The following is a 19,936-nucleotide window of genomic DNA, read 5'->3' as shown; positions in this document are numbered from 1 at the left end:
GCTTCCGAATTATTCGCGAATTATTGGAGTAGCCGTATAATTCGCAAATTATTCGCGAATTATTGAAAAAAAAAAATAGTTGATTGAAACGACGTCATTTTAGTGGGGGAAGAAGAAATCAGTGGGTAAGGCGTAAGGGAAGAGATTGGAAAAGGGGGGGAATAAAATAACCCTCTCAAAAAGTTCAAAACTCAAAATGACATCCATTTTCCCGCCCATTCCCCCACACCTTTACATTTTAAACTCAAAACACATACAAAATCGTTTCATATTCTTAAATTATTTTCGTGCTATCTAATAAATTAGATTGGATTAATGATATTAAAATAATAATTTATTGTAAAAAAAAATTGTCATATATTATAGGTATAAAATAATAGATAGAATATTGTAACACTAATCTTTTATATAGATTTGTGAGACAAAATTTTTGTTCTTGATTTAATATAATTTAATGGATTAATGGGAAGTTAAAATTGGTTGCATTTAATATCAAACTTATCAAGTTTTAAATTAGTAAAGAATCATGGCTAAATATTGTGTTTGAGTCTGGAGGCTATAATTTGAATATTAGTTATATATTGTATATTTGTGTTGTTGGTTAATTGAATATTTTGCATTTGAAATACTATATTGATTTTAGCCAAGTAATCCATAAAAGTATTAAAATTAAGATTAATATTGCCGTATTTTTCAAAACGTATTATTGACAATGAACCGTATTAAACCCGTATATACCCGTACCATATTTTTCCCGTATTAGAATTTTATGGCCAAATTTTTATAAACGTATTTTTCACCGTTTACTGTATTATACCCGGAAAATTCTTGTACCCTTTTTTTGTCGTACCCGTATTTACTAACTAAGCTTGTAACAAAAGGGGGTCGAGCCAAAAAAAGGTTATACCTCACCTAAACAATGGAGTAAACTGCGTCGAGCGAGACTAACACGGGTCTTGTAACAAAAGGGGTCCAAGCCAAACAAGGGTTGCACCTCACCTAAATAATGGGGTAAATCGTGCTGAGCAGGTCTTATAACAAGAAAGGTCTGAGCTGAGTGAAGAGGTGCTAGGAGGTTTTGAGGTTTTTGCCAATTGTGACCAGGCCAAGTGATGGAGAAATAAGTCTTGCATCCTTAGGACTTGTAGACTGAGCAATGTGGGGAATAAATTGTTTATCTTAGCTTAGATTGTGGAACTGAGGTCTGAGCGAAGTGGACTCTTCGAGGATTTGTTTAACTGAGCTGAACAAATATGTCAAGGGGCAATGAGCATGAAGAGTCAAGGATTTATGTTGTGTTACTTAAGGAATGATAACTCCTTGGTGAGACTAGAGGGGTCACAATTGTTCCTACTGAGTCGAGCAACGATAGTTTGAGTGATGGTGATTTGAGTGATGAGAGCTCGAGCGAGGAGTCTAAGCCTGAGATAGAGCCTAGTATAGGCAGAGTGGAATGACGTCCAAAAGTAGTGGCCACCGGGATGAGTCGAGCCAGTTGGAAGGTGGTATGATAACTGATAACCCACCATTGTGCTTAGATCAGGGCGAGACGCCAAGGATCAATGATAATCCTATTTTTCCCTATGATTTTTCATTGAATTTCAATAGGATTTAGGATACTTCTCATATAATTTGGGCCATAATTGCTACCTAATTCTATTAATTTTTCTTTGTAGGCCTAAATGATGATTTTGAGCGTAAATTACGTAACTTGATCTTGGAAACTCGGAATGACCTGAATTTAGAAGCTTTGGAAAGATAATAAGTAGAGCTACAACTTTCATGTTTTGGGTTTTTCCTAATTCTGACTAGACAAGGGTGAAAACTTGGCTTGAAGTTGTGAACAGTATGTTGGAAACTAAAGAAAAACGTCTTTAGACGTGCTTCAGTATTTTGGCCATAACTTGAGCTGTAGACCTCTGATTGGCTGATTCTTGAACGAGTAGAAATATGATTGAAAGGGATACAATTAATATGTTTACCACTTTTCCAGATTTAGATTCTATCATGTCAAATTTGGCCCGAAAAATCCTCGCCGCGGCAAGGAAAAATATTCGCCGCAGCGAAACTGCGTCAAATGTGAAAAATAAAACGATGCGTTTTGACTTGCTAGGGATTCGTTCTTAAGTGAGAGATGTATAAATTAGCACGAAAAGGAAGGGAAAATGGTCTTGGTTCGTCATTTGGGAGGCAGCTCTTGGAAAGAGAAGATTATTGAAGATTTCGACGTCAAATAAGAGAAGATTTCTCCATCTTTTGCTTATTTTTAAATGATGAACCTTGATTCAACTTGTCTTTGTTATTTTATTTTGTTTTTTAGTATGAACTGAGTTGTTTAGCTAGGGTTTTATGTAACCTTGATACAATGATTCAAATTTATATGTTATGTTTTACTTTGAGTTTTAATTTCATGATTGAGTGTTTATCTCTTTGCTTAATGATTTTTGATGTTTGATCACCATTCAAATGTATGTTGTTCACAATGAGACTGAGAAGTGATTTTGTGATTATGTCTCTTGGGATAAATACCATAGATTAAGCGAAAACTAGAAATAGATAAACGCGATCTATGAAATCTAGATAGAATTCCTCAAAGCTTAAGAGACCTTAAACTATTAAACTTCAATTTTTGAGTTCGAAAGGTTATTAGGAATAGGTGGGGTGGTATAACCTGAGAAGGAGTATCAAACAACTTAAGGAATTTGATTTTCAATCAAAGAATTAGAACTTGGGTAATAGATTCTATGATTTGGGTTAGCGTATCTAGGTGAAATCAACACCCTAGAATTTTTTAGCATTGTTTAATTAGTTAAGTTGTTGGGTTTTGCTTTAATTTCATTATCATTCATTTATATTTTGTTAATTTGTATTTAGTTTATTAATTTTCCATCAATCCAATTTATTGTTGCTTTAATCAGGACTTAAACTAGAGAAATAGGTACTTAGTAACACTATCCTCATGGGAACGATACTCTATTTATCACTTTATTATTTTTTGCGACTAGCTACATATGCATGTTTGTGACAGCACGCATCAATCAAGTACTTCTATAAAATTCCCAAGTCAATATAAATTCGAGCACCGACTGAGTATGAGAGGGTGGACTTGTCCATGCCGGGCTGGATCAACATGTATGAGCAACTACTAGTAGATGAGTTCTATGGTAGTAATATTTTATTAGCACATCCATATTATTTGCGAACTATATGGCTCAGACGTTTTATTCGCAAATTATTTGGCTATATTTTTTCAAAAATAATTCATTACTTAAAAAATTTGAATACGATGCTGTTTCTTCACTTAGTAAGGGTAAGGCTTTGTCAAATCTTTTGTTTTTCTCTTCGAGCCTTTTGCCATCTTTGAGTCTTCTGCTTCTGTTGTTCTATGAATTCTCCTATTCATCTTTTGATCTCTTCTTCTCTTCCAGTCTGCAGCCACAGTTCCTCATTCTCGACCGTCAGCCTGTAAACCTTCACTTTAAATCTCATCCTCTAACTCTCTTTTCCAAGCTTCAAGTCTAAGACTTCAAGCCTTAAGGTACACACTTACAGTTTACACTTATGTTATTAAATTATTATTGCTTTCTTTTTTTCCCCTTTTTTTTGCTTGATTTGATTATGAAATGATTGTGTGTTGTGAACTTGTGTGTATCTGCAATTCTGCACTGGCGATTGTGTTATTTTTTTTAGTATATCATCCTAAGTTTCCTTTTGTACTTGATAATGTCTTCTTTTATGTTCTTTTAAATGTAGACTCAATCCAATATAGCATGAAAAAAGATAAAATTTGGGAGCATGTTAAGGAGTTCCAGGGGAATAAATAGAAATTCAAATTCTGTCAAAAAATATTTAGTGGTGGGGCTTACAAAATTAAAGCACACTTGTCGAGAATTACTGGCAATGATGTTGAGATTTATAATAAAATCAATCATGAGACATAAACATATGCATTCTTAGCTATGTCTGGAAGTGGAAGTAACAAAAAATTAAAAAGTTTAGCCGGTTCTTCTACTACTTGCTAAGTGTTTTGTGATGAGCAATATCGCTTTTAATATTGTTCAAACTGGTGCTTTTGGAAAATTTATTAAGGTAGTGGCTAAATATGGTGCAACATACAAGCTTCCATCTTACTCAACTCTTCGAACTAAGTTAATTTCAAAATCTAAAAAAGGTATTGATGTGATGAGTATGTTGTTATGGTGAAGCATTCTTGGGATACATTTGGATCTGGTTACATTATAATATCTGATATATAGACTGATATAAGACACCGATTTTTCATTAATCTTATGGCATATTCACCTAGAGGTGCAGTGTTTATAAAATCATTAGATGTTTCCTAAAAAAGAAAAAATAGGATTTATCTGAAAGAAATTGTTGTTTCTGTGATTAAATCAATTGGACAAGAACATGTTGTGTAATTCATAATTGATAATGATAGCAATTTCACATCTGTTGGTGACATGCTTATTGGATTGTATCCTCGAATGTATAAGACGAGGTATGTTGCTCATGGAATTCAGCTTTTTCTAAAAAACATATGATGAAGTTAATTATGTAAAAGTTGCCACAAATGAAGCAAAAATTAATAGTTATATTCATGACACAGTACATAATTCTTCATGCAGTAATGAAAGAGTACACCGAAGATAGATAATTGAGAAAACCTTGTGCCACAAGATTCGCTTCAAACTTTTTAATGCTTCAATCTGTGTTGGATTTGGAGAATGAATTTCGACTCCTTGTTGCTTCATCTGAATGGAGGGGTTTTAATTATTGTAAGACCGAACCAGGTAAAAGGGTTATTGAAATTGTTCTGAGTGATTTTTGGACTAGAGAAAGGGAGGTTATAAAAACTATTGAGCCATTGGTTCAAGTTATTCGTTTGGTTGATGTTGATGGATCTACTGCTGGTTACTTATATGAAGCAATGATGAGAGCAAAAGTTGCAATCAAGGAAATATGTAATAGTGAGGCAAGCAAGTATAAGAGTATTTGAGAATTGTTTGAGAATCACCAGGTCAATAACATTATTTATCGGATACATGCTGCAGTTGCCTTTCTCAATCCATCTTATTTTTTCTCAGAAAATTTTAATGAGTAAAGGGAGATAAAAGATGACATCATTTCATTCATGAAAACCTACTTCTAGTAGAAGGAAATAAGCCATTTATGAGAGACGTTCAGTTGTATCGTAGTAGGCCATCTTCTTTATTTACTGCAATGGTAAAAACGATGTTACACACAAGTCATCATTGTAAGTTTTTAAAAAAAATTGTATATCTTTTTTGTACATTGCTTCTCTCTTTGTATTCAAGAAATCTTTTTATGTCCTTTACAAGAATATGGTGGGATTACAATGAGGATGATCTTCATGTGCTTAAGAAGTATGCCGTTTGAATTTTGAGTTAACCTTGTAGTACTTCATCATGTGAAAGAAAATGGAGTACCTTTGAAGCTGCTCAAAAAAAAAAANGAGGTGCAGTGTTTATAAAATCATTAGATGTTTCCTAAAAAAGAAAAAATAGGATTTATCTGAAAGAAATTGTTGTTTCTGTGATTAAATCAATTAGACAAGAACATGTTGTGCAATTCATAATTGATAATGGTAGCAATTTCACATCTATTGGTGACATGCTCATTGGATTGTATCCTCAAATGTATAAGACGAGGTGTGTTGCTCATGGAATTCAGCTTTTTCTAAAAAATATATGATGACATTAATTGGGTTAAAGTTGCCACAAATGAAGCAAAATTAATAGTTATATTCATCACATAGTACATAATTCTTCATGCAGTAATGAAAGAGTACACCGAAGATAGATAATTGAGACAACCTTGTGCCACAAGATTCGCTTCAAACTTTTTAATGCTTCAATCTGTGTTGGATTTGGAGAATGAATTTTGACTCCTTGTTGCTTCATCTGAATGGAGGGGTTTTAATTATTATAGGACCGAACCAGGTAAAAGGGTTATTGAAATTGTTCAGAGTGATTTTTGGACTAGAGGAAGGGAGGTTATAAAAACTATTGAGCCATTGGTTCGAGTTATTCGTTTGATTGATGGTGATGGATCTACTACTGGTTACTTATATGAAGCAATGATGAGAGCAAAAGTTGCAATCAAGGAAATATGTAATAGTGAGGTAAGCAAGTATAAGAGTATTTGGGAATTGTTTGAGAATCACCAGGTCAATAACATCATTTATCGGATACATGCTGCAGTTGTCTTTCTCAATCCATCTTATTTTTTCTCAGAAAATTTTAATGAGTATAGGGAGATGAAAGATGACATCATTTCATGCATGAAAACCTGCTTCTAGTAGAAGAAAATGAGTCATTTATGAGAGAGGTTCAGTTGTATTGTAGTAGGCCATCTTCCTTATCTACTGCAATGGTAAAAACGATGTTACAAACAAGTCATTGTCGTAAGTTTTTTAAAAAAATTGTATATCTTTTTTGTACATTGCTTCTCTTTTTGTATTTAAGGAATCTTTTTATGTCATTTACAAGAATATGGTGGGATTACAACGAGGATGATCTTCATGTGCTCAAGAAGTATGTCGTTTGAATTTTGAGTTAACCTTGTAGCACTTCATCATGTGAAAGTAATGGAGTGCCTTTGAAGCTGCTCAAAAAAAAAAAAAAAAAAGGGAATAGGTTGTCACATGAAATGTTAGACACGCTTGTGTATGTAAGGATGAGCACGATGATGATGGATAAGTTCACTTCCACGATGAGTCGCGACTTGGAACCTATAGATCTTAAGAAATTGGGAGAGCTTCCAGACTATGAACATGAAGAAATTCATATGGACGAAGATGTTAGTTCTACACCAACGATTGAGGGTTGCATGGATGACTCGAGATCCACAAGGATTTTTTTGACAAGGATGTTAGCGATTTGGAGGGTGATGACAAATGTGTCATGGTGGGGATTGACAAGGGTTATTGCTTTGTTATCAACAAACTCGATGGTCTGATCGGTTGGTACTTGTGGAGGTGGTTGGGATGAGCAAGCTTCAAGGTTAACTATGGCTCAAGTGTGTCGCTTAGCAGAGGAATAACTTAGCTTACTTACTTCTGAGCCACTAGATATCACATGACACATTTCTTTTGGGGTTGTTTCTTTTGGTAGGGGTGTGACTCGGCAGTTACTGTCGGCAAGGGTACTCTTTACTTTGTCAGTTAGGAGGTCTTGGAGATGACCCTTCTTTAGTAGTTCCACGACCTCGAGTCACAGAGCGATACAATTTGCAGTTACATGGCTCTGGTCCCCATGATATTCGCACCACTTGGTGGTGTCTCGTTTGGTCCTAATGTGTTTTAACTTTGTCGGCCATTTGACAACATTCCTCATATCTTTCATGATGGCCATTATCTTGACCGACTCGATACTTAGATTATAATTAGGCATCTCGTATCGATTAACAGGGTTAGGTGCTCCTTCGATGGGTTGAGCCGACTGGTTCTCAAGTGGATGCCTAGTGTCACGAATAAGACCTCTCCTGACTTGGTATGGCTCAGCGGGGCGAGGATTGTAGCATCTGTCATAGAAGGTGTTATGCTTACTTTTGTGGACTTCATCTTCTTCCCACCTTATTTCTACCTATGTACAAGCCAACACATCTTCCATAGTGGTGTAATTAGTGAGTTCCTTGTATAACTCACCATCAGGGAGGAGTCACTTCCTGAAGGCATCAATTGCAGTCTCTTAGTCACAGTAAGGGATAGACTTTCTTGTTGTTGAAGCGTCTTACATACTCTTGGAGCGGCTCATTCCAATTTTGGTGGATTCAGAAGAGATCACCAAACAACTTTTATAATTTCTTGCTATTTGCAAATTGTTCAACGAAGGTGTCCGTGAGCTGAGTAAAGGATGTGATGGAGTTTTTGGGGAGGTTGGTGTACCATTGGAGGGCTAGTCCCACTAGGCTAAAGCCGAAACTCTTACACATGCATGCTTCATAGAAATCACAGGGAATAACAGTGACGAACATCCTCTGTTTGTTGGAGGCTATGTGGTCATCTAGATCAGTGGTCCCATCATAGAGCTTCATGTTGGAAAGGTGAATTTGTGAGACAACTCTATGAGGGCTATGGTTTCTACGAAGAGTAAGTCAACATAGCTTTGAGGTTAACACTTCTTGAGGGGTGTGGGCATGTTAGGGATGCGTTTGATCATGGCTTCCATCTCGGATAACCATTTGGTTAAGGCTTGCTCAAGGGGGGTTGCCACGGGGGTGCAGAGGTTTGTGTTTTGTAGTTGAGGGAACACGTTCGGGTTGACGTGTATGGCCGAGTCGAACATGATTAATTGGTGGGATGGACCAGCTATCGAATACAAGGGTTGTGATTGCGGGAAGGTGATGGGTGTGTTTAGTTGGTATTGTTGGAGCAAGGTCATTTAGGTGAGCGGTTTGGTGGTCGAGAGAGTGATGGGTTGAGTAGTCTTTGTGTTGGTTGTCTCGGCTAGGGGCGTGGTAGTGGTTGAAGCCGAGAGGAGATGGGATTGGCTTGTTAGGGTCTCATGATTTGGGGTGGTGAACAATTGTTTGGGATGAATGGGGAGGTGAGAAGAAGAGGCGTGTTGCTGACTTAAAGCCCAATCGAGGGAATGTAATTTATTTACCTTATCTTGAAGCGCTTAGTTTTCTACGCAAATGGCAGTGTTCTGAGCTTCTAGGATTTAGTATTTGTCATTGCTCTCATGCACAAGTATGGTTAGAGCAGCGATTTGAGTTGCGACATCAACTGTAGAGGTTTTAGTACTTCTAGTCATAATGGTTGAGTTGAGGGAATGAGAGCAAATGAAACAGGTCATTGGTAGTCGAAAGATTGTCAAGGCCACATGGTGGGTGTCAAACTATAGACGATAAAATCTATAGTTGATTCAAAAGTGATGGATCTTGTGAGAAACAAGCCACTGACAATTTGATGGACTTGCACAAAAAGAAAGAGCGAACTTGAAGGCTTGGGTGACATTGGTGTAGTGTTTGGCGTAGGCACTTTGACGCTTAAGTCAGCACTGTTGAATGTATTTTAGTGAAGGCTGAGAGCAGAGCATAGTTTTGCGGTGGCTAAAGGTTGTAAAGTTAGTCAAAACTAAGCTTTACGACGAGGAAAACGATCATTCTTAGGAGCAAGAATTTAGGAACTAAAACTATGAGTGATTTCTGAATCCATAATGAGAGGTGTGGCCTTTGTTTATATAGTAAACCAAAAAGGTTGGAGTCCTAATAGAACGTTGAGTCTCAATTAGGAAGGAAGTGTTATCACTTGCCTTTATCGGATTAGGGTTACCACTTCAAGTAAGATTTTGAATCTTGACTAAAGTAGAAAGTAAATAGGATTCTAATTCCTATTATGGGACTGTTGTGGGCTAAGGGCTAGAACCCGATTTAGCTTAACTAGTGGAATAGACCAATTCATAGAGTGGTCAATTCAGAAAGTGGATTTAAACATAGTCCCAATCAAAATTAAGCTAAAACATTGAGCTGTAATATGTTTATTTAGGCCCAATATGAGTTTTGACCCATACAAGTACCTAATTTAAGGACCCTTGGAATTAAAAAAAATATCATTTTTCTCGTGATCTCACCTAATCCCAACAATTTGCAAGTAAATCACATTTTAATTTAAAAAAAAAAAATCACGTGGAGTACATGAATCTTCAACATTAAGTTTTAAATTAGTATAATATATTTAATTCTCATAATGAAAATTGTATTCATAGCAATTTTTTTTACTATAGACTAGAAAGAAATCCGATTTAACAATAGTTTATAACATAAAATGATATTATGTGATATTTTTTAAATAATACTATATTCTAAATTACGCGTTTTCTAATATTTAATTTATATAAGAATAAGATGAGATAATGTGATAACTTATTATTTGGAAATTGGAATTGAAGTCAAGGAAGGGTGAGCATTAAGGAAAATATATATAATTATTTAAAAAGCACTTAATTATTTAAAAACTATTAAGCAAATAATATTTAATTTTAAATTCAATGATTTCAACCTTTCAACTAATTCTCTTGAATAAAGAGGCATAAGCATCAATCAACATCTTGAAAATGTCAAAATATTTGGGCCTAAATTAAACCCAATTGACCCATTTCCAAAGTACAAAGTAGTTAAATAGTCGTGTTTTTGTTAAAAAAATTGTACCCTTTGCATGCCATAACTATACACAAATTTAATTATTTGAGTAACCATCTAACTCTTTCTTTACTTTCTGAGATGTTTTCATTATTTAAAAGGAAACTTTTAGTTTTGGAATGGAATGAGCAGTAGCGAGATTGCCACAATTTAAAGGAAATAACTCATCAATTGGTTCAATAGCTTTCCACCAAATATTTTATCCATTTCCTACTCCACCTTAGGTGTTTATATCTATAAAATAAAACAATGTTTGGTTTAATAATGTGTATACTTATAATTATAATGTAACTTAAAATGAAAGCAACATTTTAAATAAAATATTAGAACCGCCAAAAGTATTTGCAACTTGCAAGTATACATGAAACCAATACAATTGAATGAACACAACGTCTCCAAGTTGTCCGGGAGCTATCAGTAGAACTGTTTCTTAAAAAAGAAATAAAAATATAAAATTAAATTTAGTCAATTTCTGGATAAACTTTTCTTCTAGGTGATTAAAATCAGTTGACAGATAACCGATATAATTTAATTAAATAATAAAGGAAAAATTAGTAATTTGTGAAGCAAACCTTGCCTGTTGATAATCGTACTTTAATTACATATTAGTCCATTTCAAAATTTCAAAGTCACCTCCTATTCCCAACACACAGACATTCCACTCCTATTCCCAACACACAGACATTCCAACTATTTTATTTCATTGTTCCAATGGCAGTCGGGTGGGCTAAACTTGTTATGCACAAGTTAGTTTAGTCGGGCATTAAGTATATGGTAAAATAATATGAGGCATTTGGTTAGAGGTAATCTAAGATTACTGAGACTATGTCATCTTATATTACTTGATTACTATGTTTGATTGTCAAATAATATAAGATTTCGGTAATCTTGTTTTACCAATAGTTGTTACTGTTAGTAATATTGAAAATAATCTGATTACTTCAATTTTTTTAGGTATTGTAAGATTATCAAGATAATCTTATTTTTGTTACAATTTTATCCCTTATTAATAAAAATTTTGGACAATAATGCCCCTGCTTTAAAATCAATTTACATTAATATAATATTTCAATTTTACCCTTATTTAATTAAGTTTTTTGACAATAATGCCCTTATATTTAAAACAAATTACAGACCACCACCACCGCCACCCACCCACCACCACCGATAGCGGGCCAACCACCATGGACCGCCGTCGGGAAGTCATCGGAGTCCCTAAAATGACCGAGAGTCGTTGGGAGGCTCCGCTATGACTGTTTTTGGCCATATTGATGGCCGAAAAAGGTCATATTAGGCCATATCTGGCCGTTTTCGGCAATCAGTATGACTAGAAACGACCATATTGGAGCCTCGCGATCACGGTGAGCTACTTACGGGGACTTTCAGCGACTTTCGACGGTGGTTTACGGTGGCGGCAGCAAGGGGTGGGGGTGATTTTGTCATAAATTAAAGTTTTATATATGCAGGGGTGTTTTAACTAAATCTGAAATATTGGGGGTTAAAAAAATGATTCAAAAATTAATAATAAAAGTAATATTATATTAATATTTTAAAAAGAAGGCAATTTAGTAATTTAAATAGCATACCCACCAATTTATTCCCCCTAACCAAACATATTAATATAACATACTCATCAACTAATAAAACACATTTAGGTCTGCTTGGGAGTTTTATGGTAGCGGTTATGAGGGTAAACTATCGTAGCGGTTTTGAAGGTAAACCACCGTAGAGGCTTTTAAAACACCCAACCTATGCTTGGGAGTTTATTTTCCAACTGTTCTGACAGTTTTTTTTTTTAAATGATAAATTTACATAAATGCTCATAAAGTTAAAACACTCTCTCTTTTGCTTAATTAACTTTGAAGTTATAAATTTGACTTGCATGTTTTCAGCTACTCAGTCTTGTGAAAAAGGTGTCTTTACAAAGTTGTACTTATGTTTCTTATTTAACATCTGGTTTTGGGTTTTACTTCCATTATCATTAGTCTGTGTCATGGTTATCCGATTTAGTAAGAGTAGAAGATGCTATAATTATCGAATTGGAATGCTGGACATAGTTTTGACTCCTGTGAAGAATAATAGCAAGCAAATAAAATTTGAAAAGAAAGGAAAGATTGTAAATTAAGTTAAATGGGAGAAACAGATTGCGGTCAAATACTGGACACGGTTTGCTTAAGAGGCGTTGAAAATGGTGGTTTTTAAATAGCTAGTGAATTGACAACTTTTTCTTTTTAGGTTTTGAGAAGATGTAATAGTTAATACATTATTATTATTGAAAGGATTTTTGGAGAAAGAAACTATTGGACATAGTTGACGTGTAATTTGCTAGAAGTGAGGAGAATCTAATACAAACCCAAATGAGTTGTGTGCAGCAAATAGATTTTTGTCCAGCAAATTAAAACCATTCACTCACTTCGTGTGCAGCAGCAAGAGATTTGTGTGCAGAGAGAAGTCAATAGCAGCGAGAGATTTGTGTGCAGCAAAGGGAGTGGAAATGGGTTTTTTAGGGATAAAAGTTTTAAACCAGTCAAAACACCCCGATTTGGGGTGTTTTATAAACCCTCAAAAATACACTACACTGGTTTTGGGGGGTTTTTAAACCAGTCAAAACTAGACTATTAAAAATCTGGCAAGTGAGGTTTTTAAACACCTCAAAACCAGTGAAAAAAAAACTTCCAAGCAGACCTTAAAGATTCTCAGTAATCTTCAAGATAATATAAGATTCCAGTAATCTAACATTCCCAATAATCCAACATTCCCTAAACTAAAGGCGCACACACACACACACACACACACACACAGAGTATATATATATATATACTCTGTGTGTGTGTGTGTGTGTGTGTGTGTGTGTGGGCTTAAACTTCTCCAAATTGCCAAATTGATTTTTAATTGATTGATCATTGACCATTTTCCTAATGGTCATTTAAATTTTAATTCTTCCTTAAACTATAGTTAGTGCTTAACAACCCCTAATGCCACTTAAAAAGTAAAAACAATAACATAATTCACAACCTACACCTTTACATGTCCACTACCCACATTTTCATGCTCCAATTCTTAAACATATATCCTCCTTTCCAACTAAATTTCTTCATTTAATTTCATTCATACCAGTAAATTAAATAGATATCATATATTATATAATTCAAGAAAATTATTGACATACCTAATCAGAATTTCAATACCATTAAACTCAGTCTAATATCAGATATTATTTACAATAGAATTAATGTAATTAATTCATACCAAAATGAATCTGATTCCTTTTTACACCAGTAATAAATAATATGACAAAATAACCACCTAGTTAATAGTTAAATATGACTAATTTAATTCACTTTGATTGTTAATAGAAGTGATTATGGAATAAATTTACCCATTTGCCAATTTCAGGTTTCAAATATTAGTTAAAATAATTCGCAAGTAAATAGGTAGGGAACGGGTGGTAAAAAAATAAAAACAAATAAATAATACAACAAATGAAACGCGTAAGAAAGTAACCATGGCTTGAACTGTCTTCTCGTCTCGTCAAGTATTGGTATATTACCAGTAAAACGTTGACTATAATCATACACGAGCATCTGGTGATTGATTTCAGAGACGAAAGGCAAAGGCTTCCCTGCCCGAAAAATTAAGCTACTTGGGCCCTACCTCAACCTCAACCTCAACCTCAAGGGCTAATGTCCCTTTCTTCAATCGTCACTGTACCAGAGCAGATAGCTGCTAATCAACAAAACAACGAACAATCACCAACTCTTGAGCCTAAAGTAATCATTTGATTAAAGTACACTTTACCCTTAACCAACTTAACTCCACTAATCAAATACCTCACCACCAAGCCCTTTCTCTCTCTATCCGGAGGAACCTACCCTAAACATGAAGCTCTCCGCGTTGCATCAGAGCTACTTGAGTCGCCGGAGCAATAGCTTCAGAGGATCAGCTCCCTTGGATTCCTCCTCCGACAGTGCGATCAAGTCGCCGGCCGCCGTTTTCTGGCTCGTCCTTCATGGTCTCTGTTGTTTAATCAGCTTGGTTCTCGGTTACCGCTTTTCTCGCTTGGTCTTTTTCTTCATCTTCTCAACTTCCGCAACTACAACCAATTTCTACACGGCGCCGTTTCGAAACGCGGCTACTGACCTCGCGACGACTGTTCTGTCTTCGAATCCGATGGTTACGAATAATGTTGAAGTTCCGGTTGCGAACAAAACGACGCCGAGTACGAACTCGAGAGTGGTGGTGGGTCGGCATGGGATCCTGATCCGGCCGTGGCCCCACCCTAACCCGACGGAAGTGATGAAAGCGCATAGATTAATCGAGAGAGTGCAGAAAGAGCAGAGAGCTCATTTTGGAGTTAAAAATCCGAGAACAGTGATTGCGGTGACTCCTACTTATGTAAGGACATTCCAAACGCTTCATTTGACTGGTGTGATCCACTCGCTCATGCTGGTGCCGTACGATCTGGTGTGGATCGTGGTAGAGGCAGGTGGAGTGACCAACGAAACGGCGTCTTTGATTGCCAAGTCTCAATTGAGGACCATTCATGTTGGAATTAAGCAAAGAATGCCCAATTCGTGGGAGGAAAGACATAAATTGGAGGCCAAGATGCGGCTCCGCGCTTTGAGGTCAATTCTTAGTACTTTTTGCTTCACATATTGGCTTTGATTCTTGTTAATTCTTGCCTAGTGTTAAATTTAATCATATGCAAAAATTAAACTCAAATAATTGTTGAAATTGAGTGAAAAGAATTAGTTAACGTTGCATTTTATGGTTTTTATATCGGGTGAGAGCTGTAATTAATGAATGAAAATGGATTCTAGCAGATGGAAATGAATGTTGAGAAATTTAATCAAGATGATTTGTTTCAATATTGCGGTATTTAGTTTGTTTTCTTTTGACTTAGGCAGAGTATTTAGGATGTTATTAGAATGTGAATTAATTTAGTAGGTCTATGATGGAACAGAGTTGTGAGAGAAGAGAAGCTGGATGGGATTGTTATGTTTGCGGATGATAGTAATATGCACAGTATGGAGCTGTTCGATGAAATTCAAAATGTGAAATGGTTTGGTGCTGTTTCGGTTGGAATTCTTGCCCATTCGGAAGATCCAGATGACTCATCATTAACAGCGAAGGAGAAAGAGGATGGTGCAGGGAGCTCACCAGTCCCTGTTCAAGGACCAGCTTGTAACGCATCCAATAAGTTGGTTGGTTGGCACACTTTTAATTCCCTGCCATATGCTGGGAAAAGTGCAACTTACATTGATGATAGGGCAACTGTGCTTCCCAGGAAGCTGGAATGGGCTGGGTTTGTTTTGAGTTCCAGGTTGCTTTGGAAAGAAACCGAAGATAAGCCAGAGTGGGTGAATGATCTGGATTTACTGGATAAGGTTGAGGATATAGAGAGTCCGCTATCGCTGCTGAAGGACCATTCTGTGGTGGAGCCGCTTGGAAGTTGTGGGCGCCAAGTTTTAATTTGGTGGCTTCGTGTTGAAGCTCGTGCTGATAGCAAGTTCCCTCCGAGGTGAGTCCTCAATCTTTTGTTCTTTCTACTGCACTATATGTGCTTCCCAATGATTCTAATACAAATAAGTGATTATTTTATGTATTTTCATGAATAAGTATTAAAGTCAATGTGGTTTATGCTTAGTGGTGCAAAATCCTTTTAGATGTCCAGTGTTTGTTTTCTTTGATCTTTGATAACCGGGTCTACTAGAAAGTAAACACAGGACATAAAATCAGACTATTCATTAAGCCAAAAAATTTGGTGGACGGGGTGTTAATCAAATTTGGTTTTGGTTATCAAGTAGATCTCAAGTGTTCCTATGTTACAATTTGTGGTAGATTTGTTTACTGAATGGAGCTGATTCTTTGAGTAGAATCTTAATTGTATTGCTCTACAAGGGCTAAGACATAGTGTTCCGATCTGTCATGTTCCATGCTTGTTTGCCACACTCGCCTAACTGTTGGTTTCTTTTGTTAACTTCAATAATAAGAAAAGGTTATTGTATCTTTAGCTGAGGTAGTTGCCATTAGATCCCCTTGTTGCACATGTATGATCTTTACCTCTTATAGAAAGCATTGGGTTTCTCAATTCTTTGCCTTAGGATTAATAAGTTCTATTTCCTTTTCTTGGTGGGGGTAGGGAAGGAATATAACTTAGCCGTAGAGTGTCACCTTGATGTGGTGGAAGTCATCAGTTGATCCTGTTGGGACAATTAGAAGGTCATCCTGAGCCAGACCTTTTATTGGTAGGTAACATCAATGAAGCTAATAACCAATGCTTTACACTCTTAAGTCACATGTCCACATATCTGACAGTTACCCCGATGCCTATTTGAGAACAAGTAGGATGTCTGTTGATTTTTTACTGAATTTCTATCTGCCCATGATACACTCAATATAGAAATTGCAAAGCTATGATGCTTATAGACACAAGTTATTTTGTTCATTGAACAGCCAGTTTTTGACTATTGAAGATGCTCTTTGTGGCAAGTTAAATTATGCTATTATTTGCTGTCCAAATGGGATATACCTTTCATTTCAACACCGGTGCCCTTAGTGTAATGGTTGGGAAATTGTCATTATGGCATCCTTTTTTTTTTTTTTTTTCTCTAAAAAATTTCTTGTGACATGTCACAGCCATTAATATATTCAGGTAGTTTGATGACAGCATATCTTGTGATAGCTTGGTAGCACATTTTTCAAGGCATAACCTTCTATCAATTGGAGTTTCTTTTGTTGCTTTTCTTTGAACTCAGTAAATTCAGGTTAATTGGGCTTTTCTCAACCCTGCATTTATTTATAGATCAACTCAGTTTATTGGGCTGACTTTAGGAGAAGAAACCTTGCAACAGTGTCAACAGGAAGATGAAGCTTACCCCTGGATTAAGGAGGACTCCTTGGCAAATGTATTGGGACTAGAGGGTTCCTCAAATTATTAATGTCTCCCTGTTTTGGATTTCTTCTTTCCTATGGGAGAAAGCATAATGTTGGATAAATGTGGGTCAATATTGTAATTAGGTTAAAACATATGAGTGTGTGCATGCAAACATATGGTAATGTGAGAGTAGAGTCTGTGTGTTGCCAGTTTGATGTCAAACAACATTACTGTGGAGGTATCTGGGAAGCTTTGATGGTTGGTTCATTAAGAAACTTGTGTGTGACATAGTTGCTAGAGTTTACAACTGTCTTACTGTACACGGCTTGTGTTTGCACGTGTAGTTCTAGATCAAATTGCATGGTTGAATAACATTTCAATTGTAGAAGCAAAAATCTAGTAAAGCATTTATCCTCCAAACTGAAGGTTCACTGCTATCAATCTCATCTTAAAATTTTGATGCATCATGGTGGCTGCATCAGTATTTTGCATTACATGTGGTGCATTACATAGGATATGGTGAATTCATTGTGGTCTTAATGACTCTTAATACATGTAAGTATGTTTAACATCAATTTTCTGTGTGCATTATGAATTCACAAATTACCTCTTTGTGCATAGTTCAGTGGTTGTACTTATGTAACATAGCACACACCCAGAGTTATTTGTTGTAAACAGAAGTGTCTCATTTTTTTTAGTTTGATGATAAATATAGTCTTCTCAATTCTCTCCCAAGGGCAATCACTCACCAATCTTCCTTACATTTGGAATGAGGGCGATGCTTTTCAGTCCTTGTCACTTGATGCCAGTCTTTGTGCTGATTTATATGTATTAAGAGTCATTAAGACTAATTTTTACTGCTGAGTCAATAATTCTGCTATCATCAAAAAATTATTGCGACTTCCGCATATGTATTGTTATATGTCCATTCATTGAATCTGAAGGTAATTTGAAAATCAATTAGGAATAAACTAAAAAGAAATATGGAACAATTTTTTTCCTTCGGGAATCATATCTTCATTCTGATGCACTAGTGCATGAGCACAAAAATTGTATCTTTATTTTCAATAACAGGATGAGTTATGAGAAACTTTGTATCTTTATCTTCTTCTACAACCTTTAGCACCTCAGAAAGTTGTCCAACATGTGTTTTTCAGTGCGTTATCTAACTATTAATTTGTATTTTGTACAGATGGATAATTGACCCACCATTGGAGATTACTGTCCCATCAAAACACACACCATGGCCGGATGCCCCTCCTGAACTCCCATCTACTGAAAAGGTAGTGATGGGCGTCCAAGAGCAAGAGCATACAGTGAAGCATACTGCAAAGACTCGAACACCTAGATCAAGACGCAGTTCTCGAAGTAAGAGAAAGCATGAAGCAAAAGTGATAGACCCACAGATTTCTTCAAGGCATTCTGAACAAAACTGAAAAATTAGCCAAGGATATAATTAGCAATATAAATATGCGGTGTGAATTTAGAGTACTGCTAGCCTTTAGCACCAAGAAATTTAATTCCCGAGAGGGACGTGCGGCGGTTCATACCAATTGGGGGTGTACACAAGACTGGGCAAATCTTGCAGTTGGCCATTGGATACGTGCTCTTGCAGTTTGAGAGTTACTCCTAAGCATTACATATTTTTTTATTTTATTTTCTTTTTTATTTTTTATTTTTGGGGTGATTACTGATTGGTACTCTTTTTTTCGTGGAAGAGCATGTCAACTAAGACCTGCCACATTTGTAACCTTGCAGGAAAGCTTGTATCTGACATGCTTCAAATTTTATACATAATCTTCTTATTAGATTTTTGAGGAGAGAGGATTTAGGGAAAAATGGATTTCATTATACAACAGCCTTTTATACCAACTCATCTGCAGTAACTAACGTAAGTAACAGTCTTAACTAAGTAAAACTGTCAGCGGTGTGGAAATCCGGTTAACCAAACCGGATTACATATTTTTGAACCGATTTTTCAGTTCAAAGGAAAATTCAAACGAAATCAAACCGAATTATCCTTTGAATCGATTATTAACCGAACCGATAATTCGATTCAGTTATCGGTTAACGGTTTATAAACCGATTTTAATAAAATTTGAAATTGCCCTTTTAGAATAGCAAGACATGAAATGGGTGCCTCAAAAAGCCGTCAATTTCAAATACCCCAAATCAGAATCCAGCGCTTACACAAACCAACACAAGAAGAGATGCACAGAATCAGTCTCACTTAGTCTCATTGAGACATCTTATAAACAAAAAAGCAGACACAGAGCTTCCAAACATGCCCTAAAGCTGAAAATCTACCAAACCATCGAAGAAGAAGAAGAAGGCTGAAGTCCAATCATGGCGTTCTCTTCTCGCCTTTTATCCAAATCCAAACAGAAAAGCAGTGAAAGAGAAGAAATGGAGAAGAAGAAAAAGAAAAAAAAAAAGAAAAGTGAAAGGAGAAGAAGACGAAAAAGAAAGAGAAATTGGTGAAGGAGAGGAAGAGAAGAAGACGAAAATGCCAAGAAAAACTGAAAAAAAGAAAGTGAAAGCAGTGAAAGGAGAAGAAGAAAGAGAAAATAATGAAAGGAGAAGAAGACAAAAAAAAAAAAAGTATTTGGATGGAGAAGCAAACCCAAGAAAATGCGCAGAGAAGCAGACTGCAGTTCTGCGTTCCCAATACCAAGAAAAAGTAAGGGAAAAAAGGGGTATTATTTTTTTAAATAACCGGTTTAATATTATCCTTGAATCGTTAATCGAGCCAAAAATTCAGTTTAATCATTTTTAAAAACTAAAATCGAATCAGTTAATCTGAAAAAACATTTTTCAATTCGGTTTGGTTTTCAGTTTTTTTTGTTTTTTCAGCCCTACTAACTATTGTTAAACTAATCTTCAAACTAACTT

The 19,936-nt window shown here is 35.7% G+C and overlaps 1 protein-coding gene across 1 annotated transcript; it reads left to right on the top strand.

Annotated features, from left to right (window-relative positions):
- The first annotated feature begins 13,696 nt into the window (after positions 1 to 13,696).
- On the top strand, positions 13,697 to 18,883 carry LOC116111597 (probable beta-1,4-xylosyltransferase IRX14). Its single transcript, XM_031397759.1, has 3 exons — positions 13,697 to 14,792; positions 15,131 to 15,688; positions 18,237 to 18,883. Exons 1-3 carry the CDS (start codon positions 14,047 to 14,049, stop codon positions 18,478 to 18,480), a joined length of 1,548 nt encoding a protein of 515 aa, XP_031253619.1. The 5' UTR covers positions 13,697 to 14,046; the 3' UTR covers positions 18,481 to 18,883.
- Positions 18,884 to 19,936: the final 1,053 nt, after the last annotated feature.

The sequence above is a fragment of the Pistacia vera genome, unplaced genomic scaffold (assembly GCF_008641045.1).
Source record: "Pistacia vera cultivar Batoury unplaced genomic scaffold, PisVer_v2 Contig645, whole genome shotgun sequence".
In the NCBI taxonomy this organism is placed as follows: Eukaryota; Viridiplantae; Streptophyta; class Magnoliopsida; order Sapindales; family Anacardiaceae; genus Pistacia; species Pistacia vera.
The sequence above is the reverse complement of the archived record's forward strand: the minus strand, read 5'-3'. Positions and strand labels throughout refer to the sequence as shown.

Bases quoted from the DNA above. Each gene is read 5' to 3' on its own strand.
- LOC116111597 (XM_031397759.1), top strand. From the start codon at position 14,047: ATGAAGCTCTCCGCGTTGCATCAGAGCTACTTGAGTCGCCGGAGCAAT. The intron at 14,793-15,130 runs GTCAATTCTTAG...ATGATGGAACAG, and splicing joins ATGCGGCTCCGCGCTTTGAG to AGTTGTGAGAGAAGAGAAGC. The intron at 15,689-18,236 runs GTGAGTCCTCAA...TATTTTGTACAG, and splicing joins GATAGCAAGTTCCCTCCGAG to ATGGATAATTGACCCACCAT.